The following is a 23905-nucleotide window of genomic DNA, read 5'->3' as shown; positions in this document are numbered from 1 at the left end:
ATCAGAAATAGGAAAAAGAATGGACAAGGTGGAAGAAAGAGAAGCAGCAGCAGAAATGGAGGTAGAGGACTTAAAAAAGAAATTAGAAGAATCTAATAAAAAAGTTAAAGAGACACAAGATCTGTTAGCTCAGAAAATAGATATAATGGAAAATTATAACAGAAGAAATAATATAAAGATAGTGGGCCTTAAGGAAGATGAAGAAGGCAAGAATATGAGAGAGTTTATAAAAGATTGGATCCCCAGGATCTTAGGATGTCCAGAACTACAGCAAGAAATGGAAATAGAAAGGGCACATAGAGCATTAGCCTTTAAACCACAACCACAACAAAAGCCAAGATCCATTTTAGTAAAATTCCTAAGATATACTACAAGAGAAAAGGTACTGGAGAAAACAATGGAGAAAGTAAGAGAGGACAACAAGCCACTGGAGTACAAAGGGCAAAAAAATTTTATTTATCCAGATATAAGTTTTGAACTCCTGAAGAAGAGAAAGGAGTTCAATACAGCAAAGCCGATTTTATGGAAGAAAGGGTATAAATTTATACAAAAGCATCCAGCGGTATTGAAAATATTTATTCCAGGACAGCAAAACAGACTATTCTCGGATCCAGTGGAAGCACGAAAATTTGCAGAACAATTACAAAATAGACTGAGAGATGAAGACGTGTAACGAGAGTACAAAAGACTGCGAACTAAAAAGACGTGTGTATAGGACTTTCTTTCTTTGGCTTGGCTTCGCGGACGAAGATTTATGGAGGGGGTAAAAAGTCCACGTCAGCTGCAGGCTTGTTTGTGGCTGACAAGTCCGATGCGGGACAGGCAGACACGATTGCAGCGGTTGCAGGGGAAAATTGGTTGGTTGGGGTTGGGTGTTGGGTTTTTCCTCCTTTGCCTTTTGTCAGTGAGGTGGGCTCTACGGTCTTCTTCAAAGGAGGTTGCTGCCCGCCAAACTGTGAGGCGCCAAGATGCACGGTTTGAGGCGTTATCAGCCCAGTGGCGGTGGTCAATGTGGCAGGCACCAAAAGATTTCTTTAGGCAGTCCTTGTACCTTTTCTTTGGTGCACCTCTGTCACGGTGGCCAGTGGAGAGCTCGCCATATAACACGATCTTGGGAAGGCGATGGTCCTCCATTCTGGAGACGTGACCCATCCAGCGCAGCTGGATCTTCAGCAGCGTGGACTCGATGCTGTCAACCTCTGCCATCTCGAGTACTTCGACGTTATGGATGTAAGTGCTCCAATGGATGTTGAGGATGGAGCGGAGACAACGCTGGTGGAAGCGTTCTAGGAGCCGTAGGTGGTGCCGGTAGAGGACCCATGATTCGGAGCCGAACAGGAGTGTGGGTATGACAACGGCTCTGTATACGCTTATCTTTGTGAGGTTTTTCAGTTGGTTGTTTTTCCAGACTCTTTTGCGTAGTCTTCCAAAGGCGCTATTTGCCTTGGCGAGTCTGTTGTCTATCTCATTGTCGATCCTTGCATCTGATGAAATGGTGCAGCCGAGATAGGTAAACTGGTTGACCGTTTTGAGTTTTGTGTGCCTGATGGAGATGTGGGGGGGCTGGTAATCATGGTGGGGAGCTGGCTGATGGAGGACCTCAGTTTTCTTCAGGCTGACTTCCAGGCCAAACATTTTGGCAGTTTCCGCAAAGCAGGACGTCAAGCGCTGAAGAGCTGGCTCTGAATGGGCAACTAAAGCGGCATCGTCTGCAAAGAGTATATATACATATACATATAGTATTTATACTATATACATATATAATACATATATTACATAAGTGTATGTGCATTTAAAAGCAAGTATATAATGTATCCGCGTCCATTGCCTCCAAACTCAAAAACCTTCTGACAGGCCACTCGGACCGAATCATGTCCATGCGACTCCCCCTTCAAAACAAGCGTTGCATCACCCTCATCAGTGTCTATGCTCCAACCCTCCAGGCGGAACCAGCAGAAAAGGATAAGTTCTACACTGACCTGCGCAACCTCATCCAACGCACCCCTACAGCCGACAAGGTTGTCATCCTTGGCGACTTCAACGCTCGCGTCGGCAAAGACTCAGAAACCTGGCCAGGAATCCTGGGCAAGCATGGCGTCGGCAAGTGCAACGACAATGGGCGCCTCCTGTTGGAGCTCTGCGCAGAACAGCGGCTTGTCATTACAAACACCCTTTTTCAGCAGAGGGACAGCCTTAAGACTACCTGGATGCATCCCCGATCCAAACACTGGCACCTCCTGGACTACATACTGGTGCGAGAAAGTGACAAACGAGATGTGCTCCACACCAGAGTCATTCCCAGCGCGGAATGCCACACTGACCACCGGCTGGTTCGCTGCAAGCTCAACCTTCACTTCAAGCCAAAGCCCAGGAACAGTAAAGCCCCCAGAAAGAGGTTCAATGTTGGAAACCTGCAGTCAGACGAAGCGAGAGGAAACTTCCAGGCAAACCTCAAAGCAAAGCTCGACGATGCAATCCGCCTCGCGGACCCGTCCCCTGAAACCCTCTGGGATCAGTTGAAGACTACCATACTGCAATCCACTGAAGAGGTACTGGGCTTCTCCTCCAGGAAAAACAAGGACTGGTTCGACGAAAACAGCCAGGAAATCCAGGAGCTGCTGGCAAAGAAGCGTGCTGCCCACCAGGCTTACCTTACAAAGCCGTCCTGTCCAGAGAAGAAACAAGCCTTCCGTCGCGCATACAGCCATCTTCAGTGCAAACTCTGGGAGATCCAAAATGAGTGGTGGACTAGCCTCGCCAAATGAACCCAGCTCAGCGCGGACATTGGCGACTTCAGGGGTTTCTACGAGGCTCTAAAGGCTGTGTACGGCCCCTCACCCCAAGTCCAAAGCCCGCTGCGCAGCTCAGATGGCAAAGTCCTCCTCAGCGACAAGATCTCCATCCTCAACCGATGGTCAGAACACTTCCAATCTCTTTTCAGTGCCAACCGCTCAGTCCAAGATTCCGCCCTGCTCCAGCTCCCTCAACAGCCCCTAAGGCTAGAGCTGGATGAGGTCCTCACCCAGGATGAGACATATAAGGCAATCGAACAACTGAAAAGTGGCAAAGCAGCAGGTATGGATGGTATCCCCCCCAGAGGTCTTGAAGGCTGGTGGCTAAACTCTGCATGCCAAACTGCATGAGTTTTTCAAGCTTTGTTGGGACCAAGGAAAACTGCCTCAGGACCTTCGTGATGCCACCATCATCACCCTGTACAAAAACAAAGGCGAGAAATCAGACTGCTCAAACTACAGGGGAATCACGCTGCTCTCCATTGCAGGCAAAATCTTCGCTAGGATTCTCCTAAATAGAATAATACCTAGTGTCGCCGAGAATATTCTCCCAGAATCACAGTGCGGCTTTCGCGCAAACAGAGGAACTACTGACATGGTCTTTGCCCTCAGACAGCTCAAAGAAAAGTGCAGAGAACAAAACAAAGGACTCTACATCACCTTTGTTGACCTCACCAAAGCCTTCGACACCGTGAGCAGGAAAGGGCTTTGGCAAATGCTAGAGCACATCGGATGCCCCCTAAAGTTCCTCAACATGATTATCCAACTGCACAAAAACCAACAAGGTCAGGTCAGATACAGCAATGAGCTCTCTGAACCCTTCCCCATTAACAATGGCGTGAAGCAAGGCTGCGTTCTCGCACCAACTCTTTTTTCAATCTTCTTCAGCATGATGCTGAAACAAGCCATGAAAGACCTCAACAATGAAGACGCTGTTTACATCCGGTACCGCACGGATGCCAGTCGCTTCAATCTGAGGCGCCTGCATGCTCACACCAAGATACAAGAGAAACTTGTCCGTGAACTACTCTTTGCAGACGATGCCGCTTTAGTTGCCCATTCAGAGCCAGCTCTTCAGCGCTTGACGTCCTGTTTTGCGGAAACTGCCAAAATATTTGGCCTGGAAGTCAGCCTGAAGAAAACTGAGGTCCTCCATCAGCCAGCTCCCCACCATGACTACCAGCCCCCCCACATCTCCATCGGGCACACAAAGCTCAAAACGGTCAACCAGTTTACCTATCTCGGCTGCACCATTTCATCAGATGCAAGGATCGACAACGAGATAGACAACAGACTCGCCAAGGCAAATAGCACCTTTGGAAGACTACACAAAAGAGTCTGGAAAAACAACCAACTGAAAAACCTCACAAAGATAAGCGTATACAGAGCCGTTGTCATACCCACACTCCTGTTCGGCTCCGAATCATGGGTCCTCTACCAGCATCACCTACGGCTCCTAGAACGCTTCCACCAGCGTTGTCTCCGCTCCATCCTCAACATTCATTGGAGCGCTTTCATCCCTAACGTCGAAGTACTCGAGATGGCAGAGGTTGACAGCATCGAGTCCACGCTGCTGAAGATCCAGATGCGCTGGGTGGGTCACGTCTCCAGAATGGAGGACCATCGCCTTCCCAAGATCGTGTTATATGGCGAGCTCTCCACTGGCCACCGTGACAGAGGTGCACCAAAGAAGAGGTACAAGGACTGCCTAAAGAAATCTCTTGGTGCCTGCCACATTGACCACCGCCAGTGGGCTGATATCACCTCAAACCATGCATCTTGGCGCCTCACAATTTGGCGGGCAGCAACCTCCTTTGAAGAAAACCGCAGAGCCCTCCTCACTGACAAAAGGCAAAGGAGGAAAAACCCAACACCCAACCCCAACCAACCAATTTTCCGCTGCAACCGTGTCTGCCTGTCCCGCATCGGACTTGTCAGCCACAAACGAGCCTGCAGCTGACGTGGACATTTTACCCCCTCCATAAATCTTCGTCTGCGAAGCCAAGCCAAAGATATAGTGTATAGAGAAGAATTAATGAGGGAAAAAAAGGGGAAGAGAGGAGTAAAGAGGGAATTTAGAGAGTGACCTTTGTTGTATATAAAAATTGAAATCTTTTCTGGGGGGGCTGGGTAGGGAGAAATTACGGTCACTGCAAAATCAGTTGACGCTTGCGAGTGAATTCGCAAATCCAAATGGAGAGGGGAGATGTGGTTGCCCGACAAGGGATAATGGGCAACTCAGGAAGGAGAGGGGACAATGGGGTTAAAGAAATATTAGGTAGGAGAATAAGGGGAATGTTTGATGTGTTAAAAATGTTGTCTTATAAACTGTTCAAAGAAAGAAAGCAGAAATGGATGAGAAGGAAAGGTGATGATGAGGAAACGGAAGGGAAAGATAAACAAAGTATAAAATGGCTACATTAAACTAAATGACTTTATATATTAATGGAATACATAACCAAATCAAAAGGAAGAAACTGCTAAATTTACTGAAAAAAGAAAAAATTGATATTGCATTTGTGCAAGAAACACACTTAACTGAAGTGGAGCACAAGAAATTGAAGAGAGATTGGATAGGACATGTAACGACAGCGTCATATAACTCAAAAGCTAGAGGAGCGGCTATATTAATCAGTAAAAATGTACCAATTAAAATAGAAGAGGAAATAATAGATCCAGCAGGAAGAGATGTAATGATAAAATGTCAGATATATTCGGAGTTTTGGAATTTACTTAATATATATTCGCCTCATGAAGAAGATCAAAAATTTATGCAGGATATTTTTCTGAAGATAGCAGATACGCAAGGGAATATATTAATAGGAGGGGACTTCAATCTCAATTTGGATTCAAACATAGATAAAACTGGGAAAAAAATTAACAGAAAGAATAAAGTAACCAAATTTATAATTAAATCGATGCAAGAAATGCAACTTTTGGATATATGGAGGAAACAACACCCAAAGGAAAAGGAATATTCATATTATTCGTATAGACATAAAACATATTCAAGAATAGATTTATTCCTGTTATCAGCTTGCATACAAGATAGAGTTAGGAAAACAGAATATAAAGCTAGAATATTATCGGACCATTCACCCTTGAAATTGACAATAGAGTTAGAGGATATCCCTCCAAAAATGTATAGATGGAGATTAAACCCCATGCTACTTAAAAGACAGGATTTTAGAGAATTCATAGAAAGACAAATTAAAATGTATTTTGAAATAAATACGGAATCAGTGAAGGATAAGTTTATATTATGGGACGCAATGAAAGCGTTCATCAGAGGGCAAATAATAAGTTACGTAACTAAGATGAAGAAGGATTACAATCAGGAAACAGAACAGTTGGAAAAGGAAATAGCAGATATAGAGAAAGAATTAGCAAGGAAGGAAGACACTACTAAAAGAAGGGAATTGGTAGATAAAAAAATAATATATGAAACATTTCAAACATATGAGGTGGAGAAAAATATAATGAAGACAAAGCAGAAATATGAACTAGGAGAAAAAACGCACAAAATTCTAGCGTGGCAGCTTAAGACAGAACAAACTAAAAGAATGGTATTGGCATCAAGGAAAAAAGACAAACAGATCACATATAATCCAACGGAAATTAATGAAAATTTCAGAGAATTCTACGAACAATTATACCAAACTGAAAACGAAGGGAAAGAAGGCAAAATAGATTAATTCTTAACTAAAATTGAACTACCGAAATTACAAACAGAGGAACAAAATAAATTAATAGAACCATTTGAAATAGTAGAAATACAAGAGACAATAAAAAATCTGCCGAATAATAAAACACCAAGAGAGGATGGTCTCCCAATAGAATTCTATAAAACATTTAAAGACTTATTAATTCCTCCCCTCCTGGAAGTAATCAACCAGATTGATAAAACACAAAGCTTACCAGATTCGTGCAAAACAGCAATAATTACAGTAATACCAAAGGCAGGGAAAGATCCACTTGCACCAGCATCATATCGACCAATATCTCTACTTAACACAGATTACAAGATAATAGCTAAATTATTAGCAAACAGATTAGCTGATTATGTACCAACAATAGTAAGTCTAGACCAAACTGGATTCATAAAAAAAAGATGAACAACAGATAATATTTGTAAGTTTATTAACTTAATTCATGCAGTAGAAGGAAATAAAACTCCAACAGTAGCGGTTGCTTTAGATGCAGAGAAGGCCTTCGACAGAGTAGAATGGAATTATTTATTCAAGGTACTACAAAAATTTAGTTTACCAGAGATATTAATTGGATTAAAGCATTATATAAGGGGCCATTGGCAAGAGTGACAGTAAATGGATATGTATTAAAACATTTTAACTTAAGCAGATCAACAAGACAGGGATGCCCACTATCGCCCTTATTGTTCGCGTTAGCCATAGAACCACTTGCAGAACTGATAAGAACAGAAAATAAAATAAAAGGGATAAAAATAAAAGGCAAGGAATACAAAATCAGTTTATTTGCAGATGATGTTATAGTATACCTAACGGAACCAGAAATATCAATAAAAGAATTACACAAGAAATTGAAGGAGTATGGAGAAGTGTCGGGATACAAGATTAATGCAAATAAAAGTGAAGCAATGCCAATGAATAATGTGGATTTCTCAAAATTCAAGAATCACCGTTTAGATGTGTTAGGTCTGCTTTGTTCATGAATGAGTGAGACAAACACCAGGCTGAGTCGAAATCAGGGTTCTTTGTTCTTTATTACCGGATTGTAACACTTGCGACTAACAAAGTTAGTCGGAGAATGCATTCTGCCGTTATCAGCAAAATGGTGATTTTTTATACCCTTGGATACATGCTTAGAACATCATCATATCATTACTTGTCCAATGACTAAAACTGTTGCTATCCTTTCCCTGCTAGCTTCCTGCCTCTCAATCCATCAATGTCTCTCTTATCTTGTAAGTACAAGGATGCATTTACATCTTGTTACAGCCCTGTACATTCCCATCTCATGATGTTTTACCTAACAGGAGTACAAGGACACCTCCCCTTCTTGTTACTGCCCTGTACAGGGTAACTCCCTACACATTCCCATCTCATGATGTTTTACCTTACAGATGGCAAATGCAAACAATACGATACCTAGGTATACAAATAAATAAAAACCTCAGCCATCTATATAAACTTAATTATTATCCACTAATGAAAAAAATACAGAAAGATTTAGAGCATTGGAAAGACTTACCATTAACACTAATAGGAAGGATAAACTGTATTAAAATGAACATTTTCCCAAGGATACAATACCTATTTCAGGCACTGCCAATACACTTGACAGAAAAATTCTTTAAGGAGTTAAAGAAAATAATAAGGAAATTTTTATGGAAAGGGGGGAAACCGAGGATAGCACTAGATAAATTAACAGAATGGTATAGACAAGGAGGCTTACAACTGCCAAATTTTAAAAATTATTATAGAGCCGCACAATTAAGATATCTATCAGATTTTTACCAAACAAAAGAAAAGCCAGATCGGACTAGATTAGAGCTAGACAAAATAGGGGAGAAGATACCTGAACATATAATTATATAAATGGGATGAAAAATTGGTAAAACATAGGAATTCTCCAGTATTGCACCATTTGCTTAATATTTGGAAGAAGATTCATGTAGAAAGAAATAAAACAAACTACCAATTATCAAAACTAATACTGACGCAAAATCAGCTAATCCCTTTTACGGTAGATAACCTGTCTTTTAGAGAATGGGAGAAAAAAGGGATTAAAAGAATTGAAAATTGTTTTTCGGGGAATAAATTATTATCCTTTGAACAAATGAAGGATAAGTATAATATAACTCAAGATACAGTGCTGGCATATTACCAATTGAAATCCTATTCAAAGGATAATTTGGGAAGTAGTCTGAAGTTACCAGAAGGAAGCAATTTTGAATATCTGATTACAGACACAATGATAATTAAAAAATTTATAACAAACATGTATATCAAATTACAAGAAAAGGAGAATGAGGAAATAAATGATAAAACTAAACAAAAGTGGGAACAAGATCTAAACATAAAGATAAAAAAGGAAACATGGGAGAGGTTATGTTTAGGAACTATGAGAAATACAATAAATACAAGATTACGTATGACACAATATAATTATCTTCCTCCTAAGTAACATAAAAAATAAAGAATTTGGACTTGATTTGGAGGGTGTACAAAAAAGATTTGTTAAGATAGCCCTAGCTGTAGCAAAAAAATGTATTGTATCAAACTGGAAATTAGAAGATAATTTGAAAATACAGCAATGGTATATAGAAATGAATAAATGTATTCCATTAGAAAAAATAACATATAGTTTAAGAAATAATATAACATTATTTGAACAAATATGGGAGCCGTACATGGAATATAATAGAGAAAACCTACCGGGACATCTATCACCTAAAATGACAAAAGGAAAAGAGAATGGAAAGAATTGACTCAGTGGAAGTTTTTGTTCGTTAATGTTGAGTGACAACATTGTTTGATGGGTTTGATGTATCTTGGACTCAGAGTTTTGAATGGATGGAGGGGGAGGTGGAGGGGGGAGGGGAGGAGGGAGGGGGGAGAAAACAACACTGGATATATTTGAAAGGAGAAATGTGTATATCTTGAATAATGTGATATATAGCGTGAAAAATAAAAAAAATTTAAAAAAATACCCAAATAAGATTTGGGTATTTAAATGATAGTTTGTTATTCAAATATCGTGTTTGCTTTTAACATCATCCACTAGTCAGCAGTAACTGTCTTTTATTGGCCTGCACATCTCAGTCCCTGAAAGAGTTCATCATTACCTCTTCGGAAAGCTTTAAAAGGCATGTTTGTGATTTCTAAGCTGGCGTGTGGCGAGATTTGGATTTCTCATTGTTTGAGGCCAACGTCAACATGATTTCTTGATGAGTTTTTGGGGTGGGGTGGGCGTGTAGTGGGCTACTGGCGGTAAGGTGCTCCTGCCTTAGATGAGGTGGCATTGTCAACAGCTTATTACACCCGAGTCCTTGTCCTCACTTCTTCTTCATTCAACAGGGCAGCAAGTGACAGGGTTCCAACCTTCTCCAGCCCGTGTGGTGATAACCAGACCTCCGCCTCCTCCCCCTCGACAGACTCAGCCACCACCTGCCCCACAGCCTGGAGCGCAGGTAAAGGAAATCCACAGCATGGGCGAATCTGCAGTTCACATGCATAAATAGCTGCATATGCACCCTTCCCAATCCCCGCCACCTCCTTTGTCTTGGGGACATACAGGAATGGGAACAAATGTAGTCTTGATGAAAGGACTCAACCCAACATTATGGATTGGCCATATGTACTCAATGATGATGCGTGACCAACCTCTCACTGTTTGCACATCAGAAATAGGAGCAGGAGTTGGCCATCTTGAGCCTGTTCCACCATTCAGTGTAATCATGGTTGAGCTGATCACTCTCTCCACCTACCTGCCTTTTCCCCATATCCCTTAAATCCCCTACTATATAAAAATCTATCCATCCTCATCTTAAATATATCTACAGAGGTTTCCTCCACTGCTTCAATGGGCAATGAATTCCACAATTTAACACCCTCTGGGAAAAGTCGTTCCACCTCATTTCTGTCCCAAATATACCCTGAGGCTATGTCCCCTAGTTCTGGTCTCCCCCACCAATGGAAACAGCTTACCTACGTCGATCTTACCTAGTCCTTTCATAATCTATAAGATTCCATCTCATTCCTCTAAATTCCAGCAAGTACAGTCTAAGGCGACTCCATCTCTCCTTATAGGCCAACCCCCTCATCTCTGGAATCAACCGAGTGAACCTCCTCTGCACCGCCTCCAAAGCCTGTCTATCCTTCCTCAATTAAGGAGACCAGAACTGCACGCAGTTCTCCAGATGCAGCCTCTCCGGTACCGTGCACAGTTGCAGCATAACTTCGCTCTCCTAAATTCAATCCTTCTATCAATGAAGGCCAACATTCAATTTGCCTTCTTGATAAGCTGCTGCACCTACAAACCAGCATTTTTCGATTCATGCGCAAGCCCTCCCAAGTCCTACACAGCAGTGCGCTGCAATCACTTGCCATTTAAATTATATTCCGATCTTCCATTTTCCCTTCCAAAGTGGATAGCCTCACATGCTGTCCGACGGATAATCATGACCCCCCCCCCACATTCTCTTACATTCTCTCTCTCACCCACGAAGCTTGTTTGGAAACAGTGGGCGGGAGATGCTCGAGGTCTGCCAGTGTGGGCAGCTGCCCCCTAACATGGCTGATCTTCCTCCCTCAAACCCGATGCTGTTCGAGTTACTGGCGCAACACCTGCCCATGTCTGGGGTGCAGGGCACAAAAATGCTGGGAAAGTCAGCAGGCCAACGCATTGAAAGTAAAGGCCTGACCCTTCTTCCATGGTCTGAGCAAAAAGGTAGCCAGGTGCCTGAATTAAAAAGGTGAGGAGGAGGGAGGAAGGGGTGGGACAGACTTGATGGGCTGAATAGCCTATTTCTGCTCCTATGTCTTAGGGTCTAACAGGCAAGAGATCTTGAGAGGAGATATTGGGAGGATAGAAGAGAAAAAAGCTAAGAGGGAGGAAGAAACTCTCTGAGTGGAGTGCAAAGGAGCGGGAAGCTGGAGGGAACAAAGTTACAGGAATCAGGAGAGAGACCTGGGGGAGGGGTTTAATGGAAACTGGAGAAGTTGATGTTAATATTGACTGGTTGGAGGGTGCCCAGTCTGAATATTAGGTGGTGTTTCCCCCAATTGGCGGGTAGCCTTGGTCTGGCAGTGCATGAGGCCGTGGACAGACGTGTCGAGGTGGGAATGGGGAAGAACAGGCAGTGGGGTGGAGTGGGGGAAACAGATCAGCTCACGATTAAATGGCGGGGCAGCTCGATGGGCTGAATAGCCTCTTTTTGCTCCCATGTCTTATAGGTTGTGGGGTGATTATTGTGGATCATCACAGGTGGGTCCAATTTCTTTCACCATTGCAGGTTCCTCCCGGCCCAACTGCCTCCAATGCTGCACCACCACTCCCTAGCCCTGCCACTCTCGCACAGATGATTACTGGGCTGGTTGGACAGCTCCTGATGCAGCCTGTGGTCTTCGGTGAGTGCGTGGTTTTGCGCAGCACTGTTTACTATCGATTGTGCCTGATCATCTTGCCAAAGGAAAGGGCATCTCCTCCTCCATCATTTTACAAGAAGCAGCCTCTGAGTCTGGTGGTGTGTGATCTCACACTGGTGAATGTTCTTCCGACACAGGGTGAGGGGTGGTGGGGTGGGATTCCTCCTTGTTCCACACAGTGATATCTCCGACTGTAAATCTCTAAGTATCAAAGCTGCAAAAGTGCCCGGCCTTCCCACTCACTCTGAGATTTTATCCTCCTTCTCCACTACTCGTCTCGATGTCTCATCCTCTCTCTCTATCTCTGCAGCCCAGCCCACGACCGCAGGCAACAGTTCTGCTCCAGCCGCCGACGCCAGCTCGCCCCATGACCCGGCCTCCAACGGACGGACATCCAGCTCCACTGGGACCACCACCACCACCGCCGCCACCTCAGGCGCGACGGACCCCAGCAGCCAGCCCCCCGGCCAGCCTGACCCCCAGCTCTCCCAGCTCTTGGGCAGCCTGCTGGGGGCCGCCGGCACCGGCACAGGTGGGATGAGCAGCGTGGGCTCACCAACCATCACCGTGACCCTGCCGGGAATGCCAGCCTTTGTGCAGGGAATGACTGACTTCCTGCAGGTGAGTGGACACTTCCTGAAACCAGGCCAGGGGGAAGGGGGTGAGCTTGCGATCTACGGAGCAAGTCTGGGGGCAGGAAGGCTAATTGCGGGCTCACCTAAATAGCTAGCCTAGTGTCGGGGGGCCCAATGGCCTCTAGAATATTTAGAAAAAAAGTTTATTATCAAATACAAGTTCAATTTAAATTTACTGCACTATGATGTTTTAGTAGAGGTGGTTTTTTTGTCAGCAAACCAGTTAAACATCTCGTGCATAGTACAGAAAGCAGGACAGTACAAAAGTGCAAATCCTCGGAGAGATCAGATTTATTGTCAGATTACATATACATCCTTACATTCGTTTTTCCCTACTGGCCAGGCGGTATGTCTGTTTATCGGTAATGCAAAAAAAACTGTACTCTGTAAAGATCAGTGAATGCAGTGCAAAGGAAGGGTAATGTAACTATTTTGAAGTTTGTTCAGGGGTCTAACAAAGGCAGAGAAGAAACTGTTCTAAAATCTGTGGTACTGTGTGATCTCACACTCGTGACTCTTCCCCCTGAGATGAGAGGGGAGCTGTGAAGTGATTGTAGCCAGGCTCCGATGGGTCTTTTCTTGCGTTGGGTGCTTCTCTGAGGCAGTGGGAGGAGGGGAAGAGAGGGTTACACACGATGGTTTGAGCCATGCATCAAATTTCTTACTTGCTGCAATCGTAACATTCTCTGACAACAACAGTACAAATTAAATAAATCAGAGCGCACCTTGAATTGAGAAAATAAGTAATAAATGTGGGGGAAGGGTCTGTAGCAAGGTTGTAAGATAGAGGTAGGTGAGTTGTCCCCAAAGGTGGGGGAAACCAGAACAAGGGGACGTAACCTCAAGATTCAGGGTAATTGATTTAGGACGGAGAGGAGGAGAAACTTTTTTCTTGGGGGTGGGGTGAATCTGGAATTCGCTGCCCATTGAAGCAATGGAGGCGACAAAGTTGGATAGATTTTTACATCGTGGGGGAATTAAGGGATATGGGGAAAAAGGCAGGGAGATGGACATGACCCCATGATCTCATTGAATGGTGGAGACGGTTCGATGGGCCGAACGGCTGACTCCTGCTCCTGTTTTTTTTATGTTCTTTTGTGTGGATAAAAAACAGTGGAGTCCTGCGGCATGTCCTGCTTCTCTCAACAACTTGGTTAAAGCCAATTCTGGCCATTTAAACCAGGGCCACCCAGTTAACCATACGTCTCTGGAAGGTTAGGAGGAAACCGGAACACCTGGAGGAATCACACGCATGTCATGGGGAGAACGTATAAACTCCTCGCAGGCAGCGCCTGTTTTGAACCTGGGTCTCTGGCACTGTAATCTTCTTCTTCTTCTTCTCTTTGGCTTGGCTTCGCGGACGAAGATTTATGGAGGGGGTAAAAAGTCCACGTCAGCTGCAGGCTCGTTTGTGGCTGACCAGTCCGATGCGGGACAGGCAGACACGATTGCAGCGGTTGCAAGGGAAAATTGGTTGGTTGGGGTTGGGTGTTGGGTTTTTCCTCCTTTGCCTTTTGTCAGTGAGGTGGGCTCTGCGGTCTTCTTCAAAGGAGGCTGCTGCCCGCCAAACTGTGAGTGTGGCAGGCACCAAGAGATTTCTTTAGGCAGTCCTTGTACCTTTTCTTTGGTGCACCTCTGTCACGGTGGCCAGTGGAGAGCTCGCCATATAATACGATCTTGGGAAGGCGATGGTCCTCCATTCTGGAGACGTGACCCATCCAGCGCAGCTGGATCTTCAGCAGCGTGGACTCGATGCTGTCGACCTCTGCCATCTCGAGTACCTCGACGTTAGGGGTGTGAGCGCTCCAATGGATGTTGAGGATGGAGCGGAGACAACGCTGGTGGAAGCGTTCTAGGAGCCGTAGGTGGTGCCGGTAGAGGACCCATGATTCGGAGCCGAACAGGAGTGTGGGTATGACAACGGCTCTGTATACGCTTATCTTTGTGAGGTTTTTCAGTTGGTTGTTTTTCCAGACTCTTTTGTGTAGTCTTCCAAAGGCGCTATTTGCCTTGGCGAGTCTGTTGTCTATCTCATTGTCGATCCTTGCATCTGATGAAATGGTGCAGCCGAGATAGGTAAACTGGTTGACCGTTTTGAGTTTTGTGTGCCCGATGGAGATGTGGGGGGGCTGGTAGTCATGGTGGGGAGCTGGCTGATGGAGGACCTCAGTTTTCTTCAGGCTGACTTCCAGGCCAAACATTTTGGCAGTTTCCGCAAAGCAGGACGTCAAGCGCTGAAGAGCTGGCTCTGAATGGGCAACTAAAGCGGCATCATCTGCAAAGAGTAGTTCACGGACAAGTTTCTCTTGTGTCTTGGTGTGAGCTTGCAGGCGCCTCAGATTGAAGAGACTGCCATCCGTGCGGTACCGGATGTAAACAGCGTCTTCATTGTTGGGGTCTTTCATGGCTTGGTTCAGCATCATGCTGAAGAAGATTGAAAAGAGGGTTGGTGCGAGAACACAGCCTTGCTTCACGCCGTTGTTAATGGAGAAGGGTTCAGAGAGCTCATTGCTGTATCTGACCCGACCTTGTTGGTTTTCGTGCAGTTGGATAATCATGTTGAGGAACTTTGGGGGACATCCGATGCGCTCTAGTATTTGCCAAAGCCCTTTCCTGCTCACGGTGTCGAAGGCTTTGGTGAGGTCAACAAAGGTGATGTAGAGTCCTTTGTTTTGTTCTCTGCACTTTTCTTGGAGCTGTCTGAGGGCAAAGACCATGTCAGTGGTTCCTCTGTTTGCGCGAAAGCCGCACTGTGATTCTGGGAGAGTATTCTCGGCGACACTAGGTATTATTCTATTTAGTAGAATCCTAGCGAAGATTTTGCCTGCAATGGAGAGCAACGTGATTCCCCTGTAGTTTGAGCAGTCTGATTTCTCGCCTTTGTTTTTGTACAGGGTGATGATGGTGGCATCACGAAGATCCTGAGGCAGTTTACCTTGGTCCCAACAAAGCTTGAAAAACTCATGCAGTTTGGCATGCAGAGTAATAACGTTGCTCTAACTGCTACGCTGACTGGTTTAATGGACACCCTGAAAATTAAAAGGCACTCTATGGGGAGGGAGGGTCATGGGAGCCCTGGGGGGAGTTCCTTCTATCCTCAAGTGTGGCCTCAGAGCGTGTGAAATCGGAGGCTGGTCATGCAGTATGCTACAGCAAGGAAATAGGCCCAACATCCTTGGAATCGGGTGCACAGGCAGTCGTGAATCATCTTCCATAGAGAAGAAGGAGTAGAGACTTGCCAGGACTTGAGGAACTGAGTTACAGGGAAAGGTTAAAAAGGTTGGGACTTCATTCCTTGGAGCGTAGGAAGATTTGATTGAGGTATACAAAATGATGAGGGGTATAGGTAGAGTTAATGCGAGCAGGTGCTGCTTGACGTGCTGAGTTCCTCCAGAGGAGTGTTTTCCGAGTCTCTCATCTCGTTGGAGGCTTTTCCGAGGCACTGGGAGGGGGAGTCGAAGGAGGGGGTAGGGGAGTTTATGTGATGGTCGGAGCTGTTGGCAGGACTCTCTAGCGGGATAGATGATTGCTTCCATGTTGACCACTCACTGACTTTGGCTTCTTCCTCTCATTCCCCCCCCCCCCCCAAACCAGGCGGCCCAGGGAACTTCCACGGTTTCTCAGCCTGCACCCCAGGGTGCCCCCCAGCAGGCAACTCGGGCTCCCGCCCCACTCCAGGCCCAACCTCCACCTCAGCCGAGCCAGGAGAGGGAGAACAGGCAGCAGGCCGGGGCGGACACCCTAACCCCAGAGTTCTTCACCAGCGTGGTGCAGGGTGTGCTGTCCTCAATGATGGGCTCACTCAACGCGCAGCAGGGCAGCACGGAGAGCATTGCCGACTTCATCCAGAGGCTCAGCGGCACCAGCAACATCTTCGAGCCGGGGTCAGACGGAGCCATAGGTACGTCGACCTCCAGCAGGTACACCCGTTGTGGGGGGAAATGTTAGCATTGTTGGGCGATGGTCACAGACCCTCCACTCCTGCCTGAGTCAAGGAGATTTCATCAGGATTGGAGAACATGTCTTTACGAAGACAGCCTGAGCAAGTGAGGGCTTTTGTCTTTGAGGTGACAGAGAGTGACTTATAGAGGTGGATGAGATTGAGAGGCACAGAGTGTACAGCCAGCACCTTTTTTCATCAGTAAAACGTGAAAGTCTGCAGGCACTGTGATTGAAGTAAAAGCAAAATGCTGGAGAAACTCAGCAGGTCAAGCAGTGTTATTTGGCAAAGATAAAAAATACATAACCAACTAACCCTAACCTTGACGAAGGAAGGGCTCAGGCTTGAAACGTTGGTTATGTATTTTTATCTTTACTACATAAAATACCGTTTGTCCTGCTGAGTTTCTCCAGCCATGGTGCTTTTACCTTTTTTCTTCAGGTGGCAATGCCCAATACCAGAGGACATCTGTTTATGTCAAAAGTTCCTTTTATTTTCACGTAACAATACATCAAAAATGTAAAATGCAAGATATTACAGTATCCAGCACCTATGGAGATTGGTGGATGCCGGATAATTGAATTTTACGGTTGCGTGATTGGCGAACTGACCGCTAAGGGGGAACGCCAGTCTTAAATACTTACGTATTTTTGACTTACTTAATTTCCGTGATTTTTTTTTCGCCAGTTGCTTAAATTCTGGATAAAGGGGATTTTACTGTACTTTTGTCTGTCCCAAAGTTTAAGGTGAATGGAAGATGGTTTAGGTAAGTTTTTTCACACAGTGGTGGGTGCCTAGAATGCATCGCCTGGTAAATTGGTCACATTCAAAAGACTGAAGCACATAGATGTAAGCAAAAAATCAGATCGCCGAACTGGGTTTAACCATACCCGTGGAAAGAGGATGAGCAGTTTGTTGATCAATGAGAGGCAAGCTTTACAAGTTTACCATAGTTGCTACAAACCAGAGAAAGGGCCGTTTCTGCAGACACAATGATTGCAGTGGGGAAAGCACAATGCTGGAGAAGTTCAGCAGGTCAAACAGTGTAGTTCGTACAGCAAAGAACCAACATTTCTGGCTTGAGCCCTTCAATAAGGGATGACATAATGTAGGCAGGTGCCCGATCAAAATGGAGGTGAGATGGGGCAGGGGGAGGAGCCCAGTCTCACAGGCAGGAGGTAATAGGTGGATAAGGGAGGGAAAGCACACTAGCAAATTGGGGTGGGGGGGGGGGGCGTGGCTGTGTGAACGGAGAGGGAAGGGGATGGAGGGCTGGAGGAAAGGAGACAGAGGGATGGGGAAGAGAGAGGGAACGGGGAGTGGTCTAGCAGAAACCAGAGAAGACGATGTTAATGCCGTATGGTTGGAGAGCGCCTAGGCAGATTATTAGGTGTTGCTCCTCCAATTTACGGGTGGCCTTGGTTCGACAGTGCACGAGGTCGTGAACAGACATGTCGGTATTAGGGAGTTTCCTGTCACTGATGAAGTCAGAAGGTCCTCAGCAATCTCCCAGACGGCACCCAGTCTCTCCGATGTAGAGGAGGCCACAAAGGGAGCACTGATGACTCCTGCAGATTCACAACTGAAGTGTTGCTTCACTTGGAAGGACTGTTTTGGGCCTTGAACGGTGGTGAGGGAGGAGGTGTGGCCGCAGGAGAAGGTGCAAAGGGGGAGATTAGTGGGAAGGGATGACTGGATGAGGCTGTCATGGAAGGAGCAGTTTCTCTCATCCCTTTACTCCTTAATTCAGTCGGTGTCCCTCGACCTGCCTCGTGTTCGGTGCCAGCCTTTCACTGATAGCTTTGCTCCCTTGTCCTGGCCCACCTTGGGCTGTAAGTTTGGCCTCAGTTGCATCTCATGCCTGCGCATTCTGCTCGTTCCCCTGACAGGGTTTTTCGGAGACCTCCTCTCGCTCATCTGCCAGAACTTCTCCATGGTGGATATGATCATGTTGCTGCATGGCCAGTTCCAGCCCCTTCAGCGCATCCAATCACAGCTCAGCAGCTTCTTCCAGCAGCATTATCTCCGCAACCAGGAGCCAACGGAGCAGAACATCCGGGTAAGGAAGCTCCAGGACGGGCCAGGAGCCTCTTGCAAAACCGCCCCCCCCCTCAATTGTCTCTGTTTCTCCCTTGCCCCCCTTCCCCCTCTTTCTATATTGGCACCCCTTCCTCTCGGCCACCTCCCTCGATCCTCTCCTTCTCTCATTGCCCCACCCCTTCCTCTCTCGAACTCCCCGCTCACTTAGACACCCCCTTCTGCTCTCAGCACCCTATCCTCTCTCGGCGCCCTACCCCCTCTCTTGGCGCCCTACCCCCTCTCTCGGCACCCTCCCCCCTCTCTCGGCGTGCCCCCTCCTCTCTCGGCGCTCTCCCCCTCCTCTCTCGGTGCGCCCCCTCCTCTCTCGGTGCGCCCCCTCCTCTCTCGGTGCGCCCCCTCCTCTCTCGGTGCGCCCCCTCCTCTCTCGGTGCGCCCCCTCCTCTCTCGGTGCGCCCCCTCCTCTCTCGGCGCAACCCTCCATTCATCTGTCAGCGCACCCCTTTCTCTCTGGCCACCTGCCACTTCCTTATCCTCTGTGCTGACTTACCCAGCCCCATTCTGCCTGTTCCCTCCCTCCTTTCCTCTCCCTGCCCTTGAAGCCATGTACATTTTATACTGATAAGGACTTGTGCTGATCAGTCTGGAATCTAATGGTGGGGCTGGGTAGTCTGTATGTCGAGTAATGGACAAATAGGAGTGTGCCACATTCTGCAATCTAATCAAGGCATTGTGATTCGTTACACACAGAATAATGGGTTACATTCATTGATCTAATTGAGGAGTACAATGGCTTTATAGGTAATATAATCTGTATCTTGGAGTGACCTACACACTGGATTCAAGTGGGTGGCTCGGTTGGTGTCACAGTTAATGTGATGCTGTCACAGGGCCAGCAACCCAGGTTGGAATCTGTCACTGTCTGAAAGGAGTTTGTACGATCTCCCCGTGTCTGCGTGGACTTCCTATGGGTGCTCCAGTTTCCTCCCACTCTTCAAAATGCATCGAGTTATCAGTTAGTTGGGGTATTTGGGTGGCATGAGCTCATGGGCCAAAAGGGCCTGTTACTGTGCTATGCAGTACAACTCCGATTATCCACAAAATTTTAAATAAATAAGGATATCTGAAGCAAATCAGAAATCCTCATTGATCTGAAATTTTTTTGGGAGCCGAATTGACCGGGGACGTCGGGCTGCCAGCGGTAGCACGGACCATGAGCTCCTGGCAGCAGCGGGGACCCTGGGCTCCAGGCAGGAGCATAGACCCAGGGCTCTAAGCGGCAGCCAGTGTTTTTTTTTGGAGAGAATTAAAGATTATTTTCATGCTTTCCCTCCTTCCCATACTGTTTGTTGTTGTTTAAACACTGTTGCAAGTGATTTGCTGTTACTACTGGGCTGTTTTTTAAAAAATGACCAGTTCTCCGAAAAAAAAAGTTTGTGTGAAATAGGCCCGGTCCCGACCATTTTGGATAATCAGAGTTGTATTGTATTTCTAAATTTAAAATATATGGAATAAAGGATAGCCAGGGGTATTTGTAGAGAAAGACAAAAGTCTGCAGACACCATGATTGAAGTAATAGCTGGAGAAACTCAGCAGGTCAGATAAGATACATAACCAACATTTCAGGCTTGAGCACTTCATCAAGGTACAAGCAAAATGTGGGCAGGCGTTTGAACAAAGTGGTGGGGGAAGAAGGGGAGGAGCACAGTCCCACAGGAAGGAGGTAATAGGTGGATGAAGGAGGGAGGATACACCAGCAAATGGAGGAGAGGGGGGTGAATGGAAAAAGAAGTGGGGGGGTGGGGGTTGTGGCTCCAGTACTCTGAGATTACTACCCACCCTGAGGATTCCAATATTCTTGTCGAGGGTGAACCATTTTGGATTTGACCATCTTCATTATTTGTGCCCTCCATCCAACATCCACTGATTACCTCCTTCCTTTGGGGCTGTGCTCTCCCCCTCGCCCCCCCCCCCATTTTATTTGGGCACCTGACCACATTTTTTCATACCTTGATGAAGGGGTCAAGCCCAAAACATTGGCTCAGCGCTTAAATCTTGGATCCATAAAGTACACTGACCTGCTGAGTTTCCCCAGCGATGTGTTTTCACCTGGGGATGTTTCAGAAGTTGTAACCGAACTGAGTTTGGATACTCACAGAGTTCATGAAAGCTCCCTTCTTTTCTTTAGACATCAACAGACGTCTTGATAAATGGTCTGGAGGAGTACATCCAGGAAAGTTTTGTAAGTATAAAACTACATGGTAGGATGGAGTTCCTACCTGCTTTGAGGCCGGGCATATTCAGAAAGGACTTTTACCTGGTGTGAATATAAAACTGATCCCTGCGGACCACCTTGCCTGGTTTTTAAGCCTTTATCCCCTTCTCTGCGCCTGCACCTGGCCAAGACCCCCAAAATCAAATGTGCCTTTGTGGCTTGCCACCAGCGATCACTGTGCCAAAGTTCAAATGCATTATCAGAGTACAGATGGTCATTCTGCTACTGATCCAGACAGATCCTTCAGCACCCTCTTGACTTGGAATCACCTATGATCTCCATGACATTCCCCCTCATCCTTCTGTACTCCCAACGTATACAGTCCAAGAGCCTCATATGCTAACCCTTTAATTTCTGATATCACTAGTAAATCTTCTCTGATGAGGCGACAAAAACTGTACCCATTTCTCCACGAGGTTTCACCAGTGCTTTATAAGTCTCAACATTACATTCTTGCTCTGAATGCCTGCATTACAGTCATTGTCTTCTTCATCCCCAAGTCAACCTGGAGGTTAACCTTTAGGGTATCCTGCATGAGCACCACAGAATTTTGAATTTGCTGCCCATCTATTTCTTCTACCAAAGTGCACGATTGTACACTTTCATCTGCCATCCCTTTGCCCATTCTCCTTATCAATCCAAGTCTCTCTCGACAGCCTGTCAGTAATCTTCAGCGCCACCTGGCCTACCACCTATTTTCAGATTTCTGGTCTCTGTTTTATAATATCCCCTAACTTGCCCGCTAGAACGCCCTGTGTTGGGTTGGCACCTGGACACAGTGGCTGCCTGGTCTATTTTAGAAGCTGGTAGAGTTGTCTGCCTGGTAGCAGCGGAAACCTAGGTTCCATTCCATCCTCCCGCGCAGTCTGGGTAAAGTTTTCAATTCTCCATAAGGGTTACCCCCCCCACCCTGCCCCCGGTGTGAACTCCCACGTGAGGGTTGGTGTGTTCACTGGCTGCTCTAAATTGATGTGTGGGGGAGAAAGAAGATTTGGGGAAGAGGGGGGAAAATGGGATTAATGTAAAATGGGTGGTGGACAGGAGGCCGAAGGGCCTGTTTCTGTGGTGTGTTGTGGTTCCAATCACTCTGAGATTGACTACTGGATGAGGATTGCAAGATCCTTTGTTGAAGATGAACTAATTGGGATTCAACAGTTACCATTCTTTGTGCCATTTTTACGCTCCATTTATTTGGAGATCCTGTACTCGGATTTGAATGTGTTTTCCCACTTTGAAACCACTGGATGGTTCTCCATCACTGTGCTAGAGAACCCTGTTGGTGAAGTGTGTTACATCCACACGGGGGACAGGAGGGAGCATGTGCAAGGTGATCTGTTGGGCAGAGCTTGGGTTGTTTGTTGGCCACAGGGCTGCTTAATCAGTCAAGGAGGGAATCTAGAGGGTCTGGCTGTGTCCATGGTGTCAGACAGTGAGGAGATGGAGGCATTCAGAGGGTCAGGCCATCCATGATCTCAATCAGATAGTGGGCCAATGGAGGCACTTAGAGGGACAGGCCGTGTCCATACTCTCAGACAGTGGGGAGATAGAGAGACTCAAAGGGTAAGGCTGTGCCCATGGTCTCAGACAGTGGGGAGTTGGAGCGGATCGATCCCACCATGAGTTCTCCTTTTGTTCCTTGCAGGCCTCCGTCACGGTGCGTGACGATGTGGACATAACGCGGACAAACCTTGACTTCCTGCGGGAGCAGTTCAACAGGATAGCCACGCACATTCTCCTGTGCAGTGGTACGTTTCCGGCTGGATCCTGCCATCCTGCACATTTGTTTGCTCTTTGTTCCATTACACACAGGTGGTGCATTGGGTAGTGTCACTGCCTCTCGGCACCAGTGACCTGGGTTCAATGCCCACCTCTGGCACTGTCTCTGCGGAGTTTGCACATTCCCCCTGGGTTTGATGCCCATCTGAGGCATTGTCTGTGTGGAGTTTACACTTCCCCACGAGTTCAATCCCCGCAGACACTTTGTGGAGTTTTCACATTCGCCCACATTTGATCCTCACCTCTGACTCTGTCTCTGTGGAGTTTGCTTGTTTCCCCTGGGTTTGATCTCCACTGGTGCTGATTCTGTGGAGTTTACATGTTCCCTCTGGATTTGATCCCCACCTCCAGTGTTGCCGTTGTGAACTTTACCCTTTTTCCCCGTGACCATGTGGGTTACACTGACCCCCACCCTTCACCCCGGGTGCTCGGGTTCCCTCCCACATCCCAAAGACATACAAGTCAGCAGATAATTAGTTGTTGAATTGTTCCTGGTATAGAATGAAAATGTGGGGTAAATAAAAGAGGGGGTTAATGTGCATGGATCCTTGACAGTTTGCACGGAATCGTTGGGTTGAATGGCCTTTTCCCGGCCCTTTTGTGCCTTAGCCAAGTAATCATCTGATGGCCCAAGGGCTGGGAGGAGATTGCTTGCTTTACCTGACCTCAACAGGATTCTAGAAATCTGGCACCGACCCTGGGAAGCCCACCTTTCCATCTCTCCCCCCCAGCACTCCCACGGTGATTCCAGGCTGCTCACAGACTGGGGGTCTGACCAATGAGGAGCCCCTGGCTCCCTTGTTTGTCTGTTACTCCGCTCCTCCTCTCACCACTGCTCACATTCCCTCCCCACCTCTCCTCTCCCTTTTTCCCCTCTCCTTCCCCTACCCAACTCTCCCCCTCTCCCTCTCTCTCATCCCACAGATGCCACGTTTGGCCACCGACTTCTGGAGTTGTGCAACCAGGCTCTGTTTGAATGTCTGGCCCTGAACCTGTACAGTTTACGAGGGGAGCAGAGTGCTCTGACCAGTGTCATCAATGACAGGATTGTAAGTGAGCTGGGACCACATGGGGCAGGGAATGGGACCCAGGCTCTCACTCACACTGCCGTCTAGTTTGACCCTTTCGGATTTCTCACTACTCTTTTTGACTTAAATAACGCCTACCGGAAAATCTTCCCAACTGCTACAAAAAAATCTTGGGCGTTTGATGCAGCACCCTCCAATCCGGACAGAAGTGAAACGTGAACGTCTGCAAACATGTGATTGTAGTTAAAAACACAGAACTGCTGGAGGAACTCAGCTGGTTTCAGTGTCCACGGG

General features: G+C 46.6%; 1 protein-coding gene across 10 annotated transcripts in view; it reads left to right on the top strand.

Annotated features, from left to right (window-relative positions):
* The window catches only part of LOC138754715 (large proline-rich protein BAG6-like), a 115949-nt gene that overhangs the window by 78260 nt on the left and 13784 nt on the right, over positions 1-23905 (top strand). For all 10 annotated transcript variants that reach the window (XM_069919445.1, XM_069919448.1, XM_069919444.1 and 7 more), the window contains 8 exons: positions 9851-9963; positions 11788-11902; positions 12231-12541; positions 16150-16456; positions 18385-18554; positions 20721-20774; positions 22450-22552; positions 23508-23632. In XM_069919445.1, coding sequence (XP_069775546.1) covers positions 9851-9963; positions 11788-11902; positions 12231-12541; positions 16150-16456; positions 18385-18554; positions 20721-20774; positions 22450-22552; positions 23508-23632 — 1298 coding nt within the window. The remainder of the gene's footprint in view (positions 1-9850; positions 9964-11787; positions 11903-12230; positions 12542-16149; positions 16457-18384; positions 18555-20720; positions 20775-22449; positions 22553-23507; positions 23633-23905) is intronic.

The sequence above is a fragment of the Narcine bancroftii genome, chromosome 2, assembly GCF_036971445.1.
Source record: "Narcine bancroftii isolate sNarBan1 chromosome 2, sNarBan1.hap1, whole genome shotgun sequence".
In the NCBI taxonomy this organism is placed as follows: domain Eukaryota; kingdom Metazoa; phylum Chordata; class Chondrichthyes; order Torpediniformes; family Narcinidae; genus Narcine; species Narcine bancroftii.
Note: the sequence above shows the minus strand (reverse complement) of the source record. Positions and strands in the feature narration are given on the sequence as shown.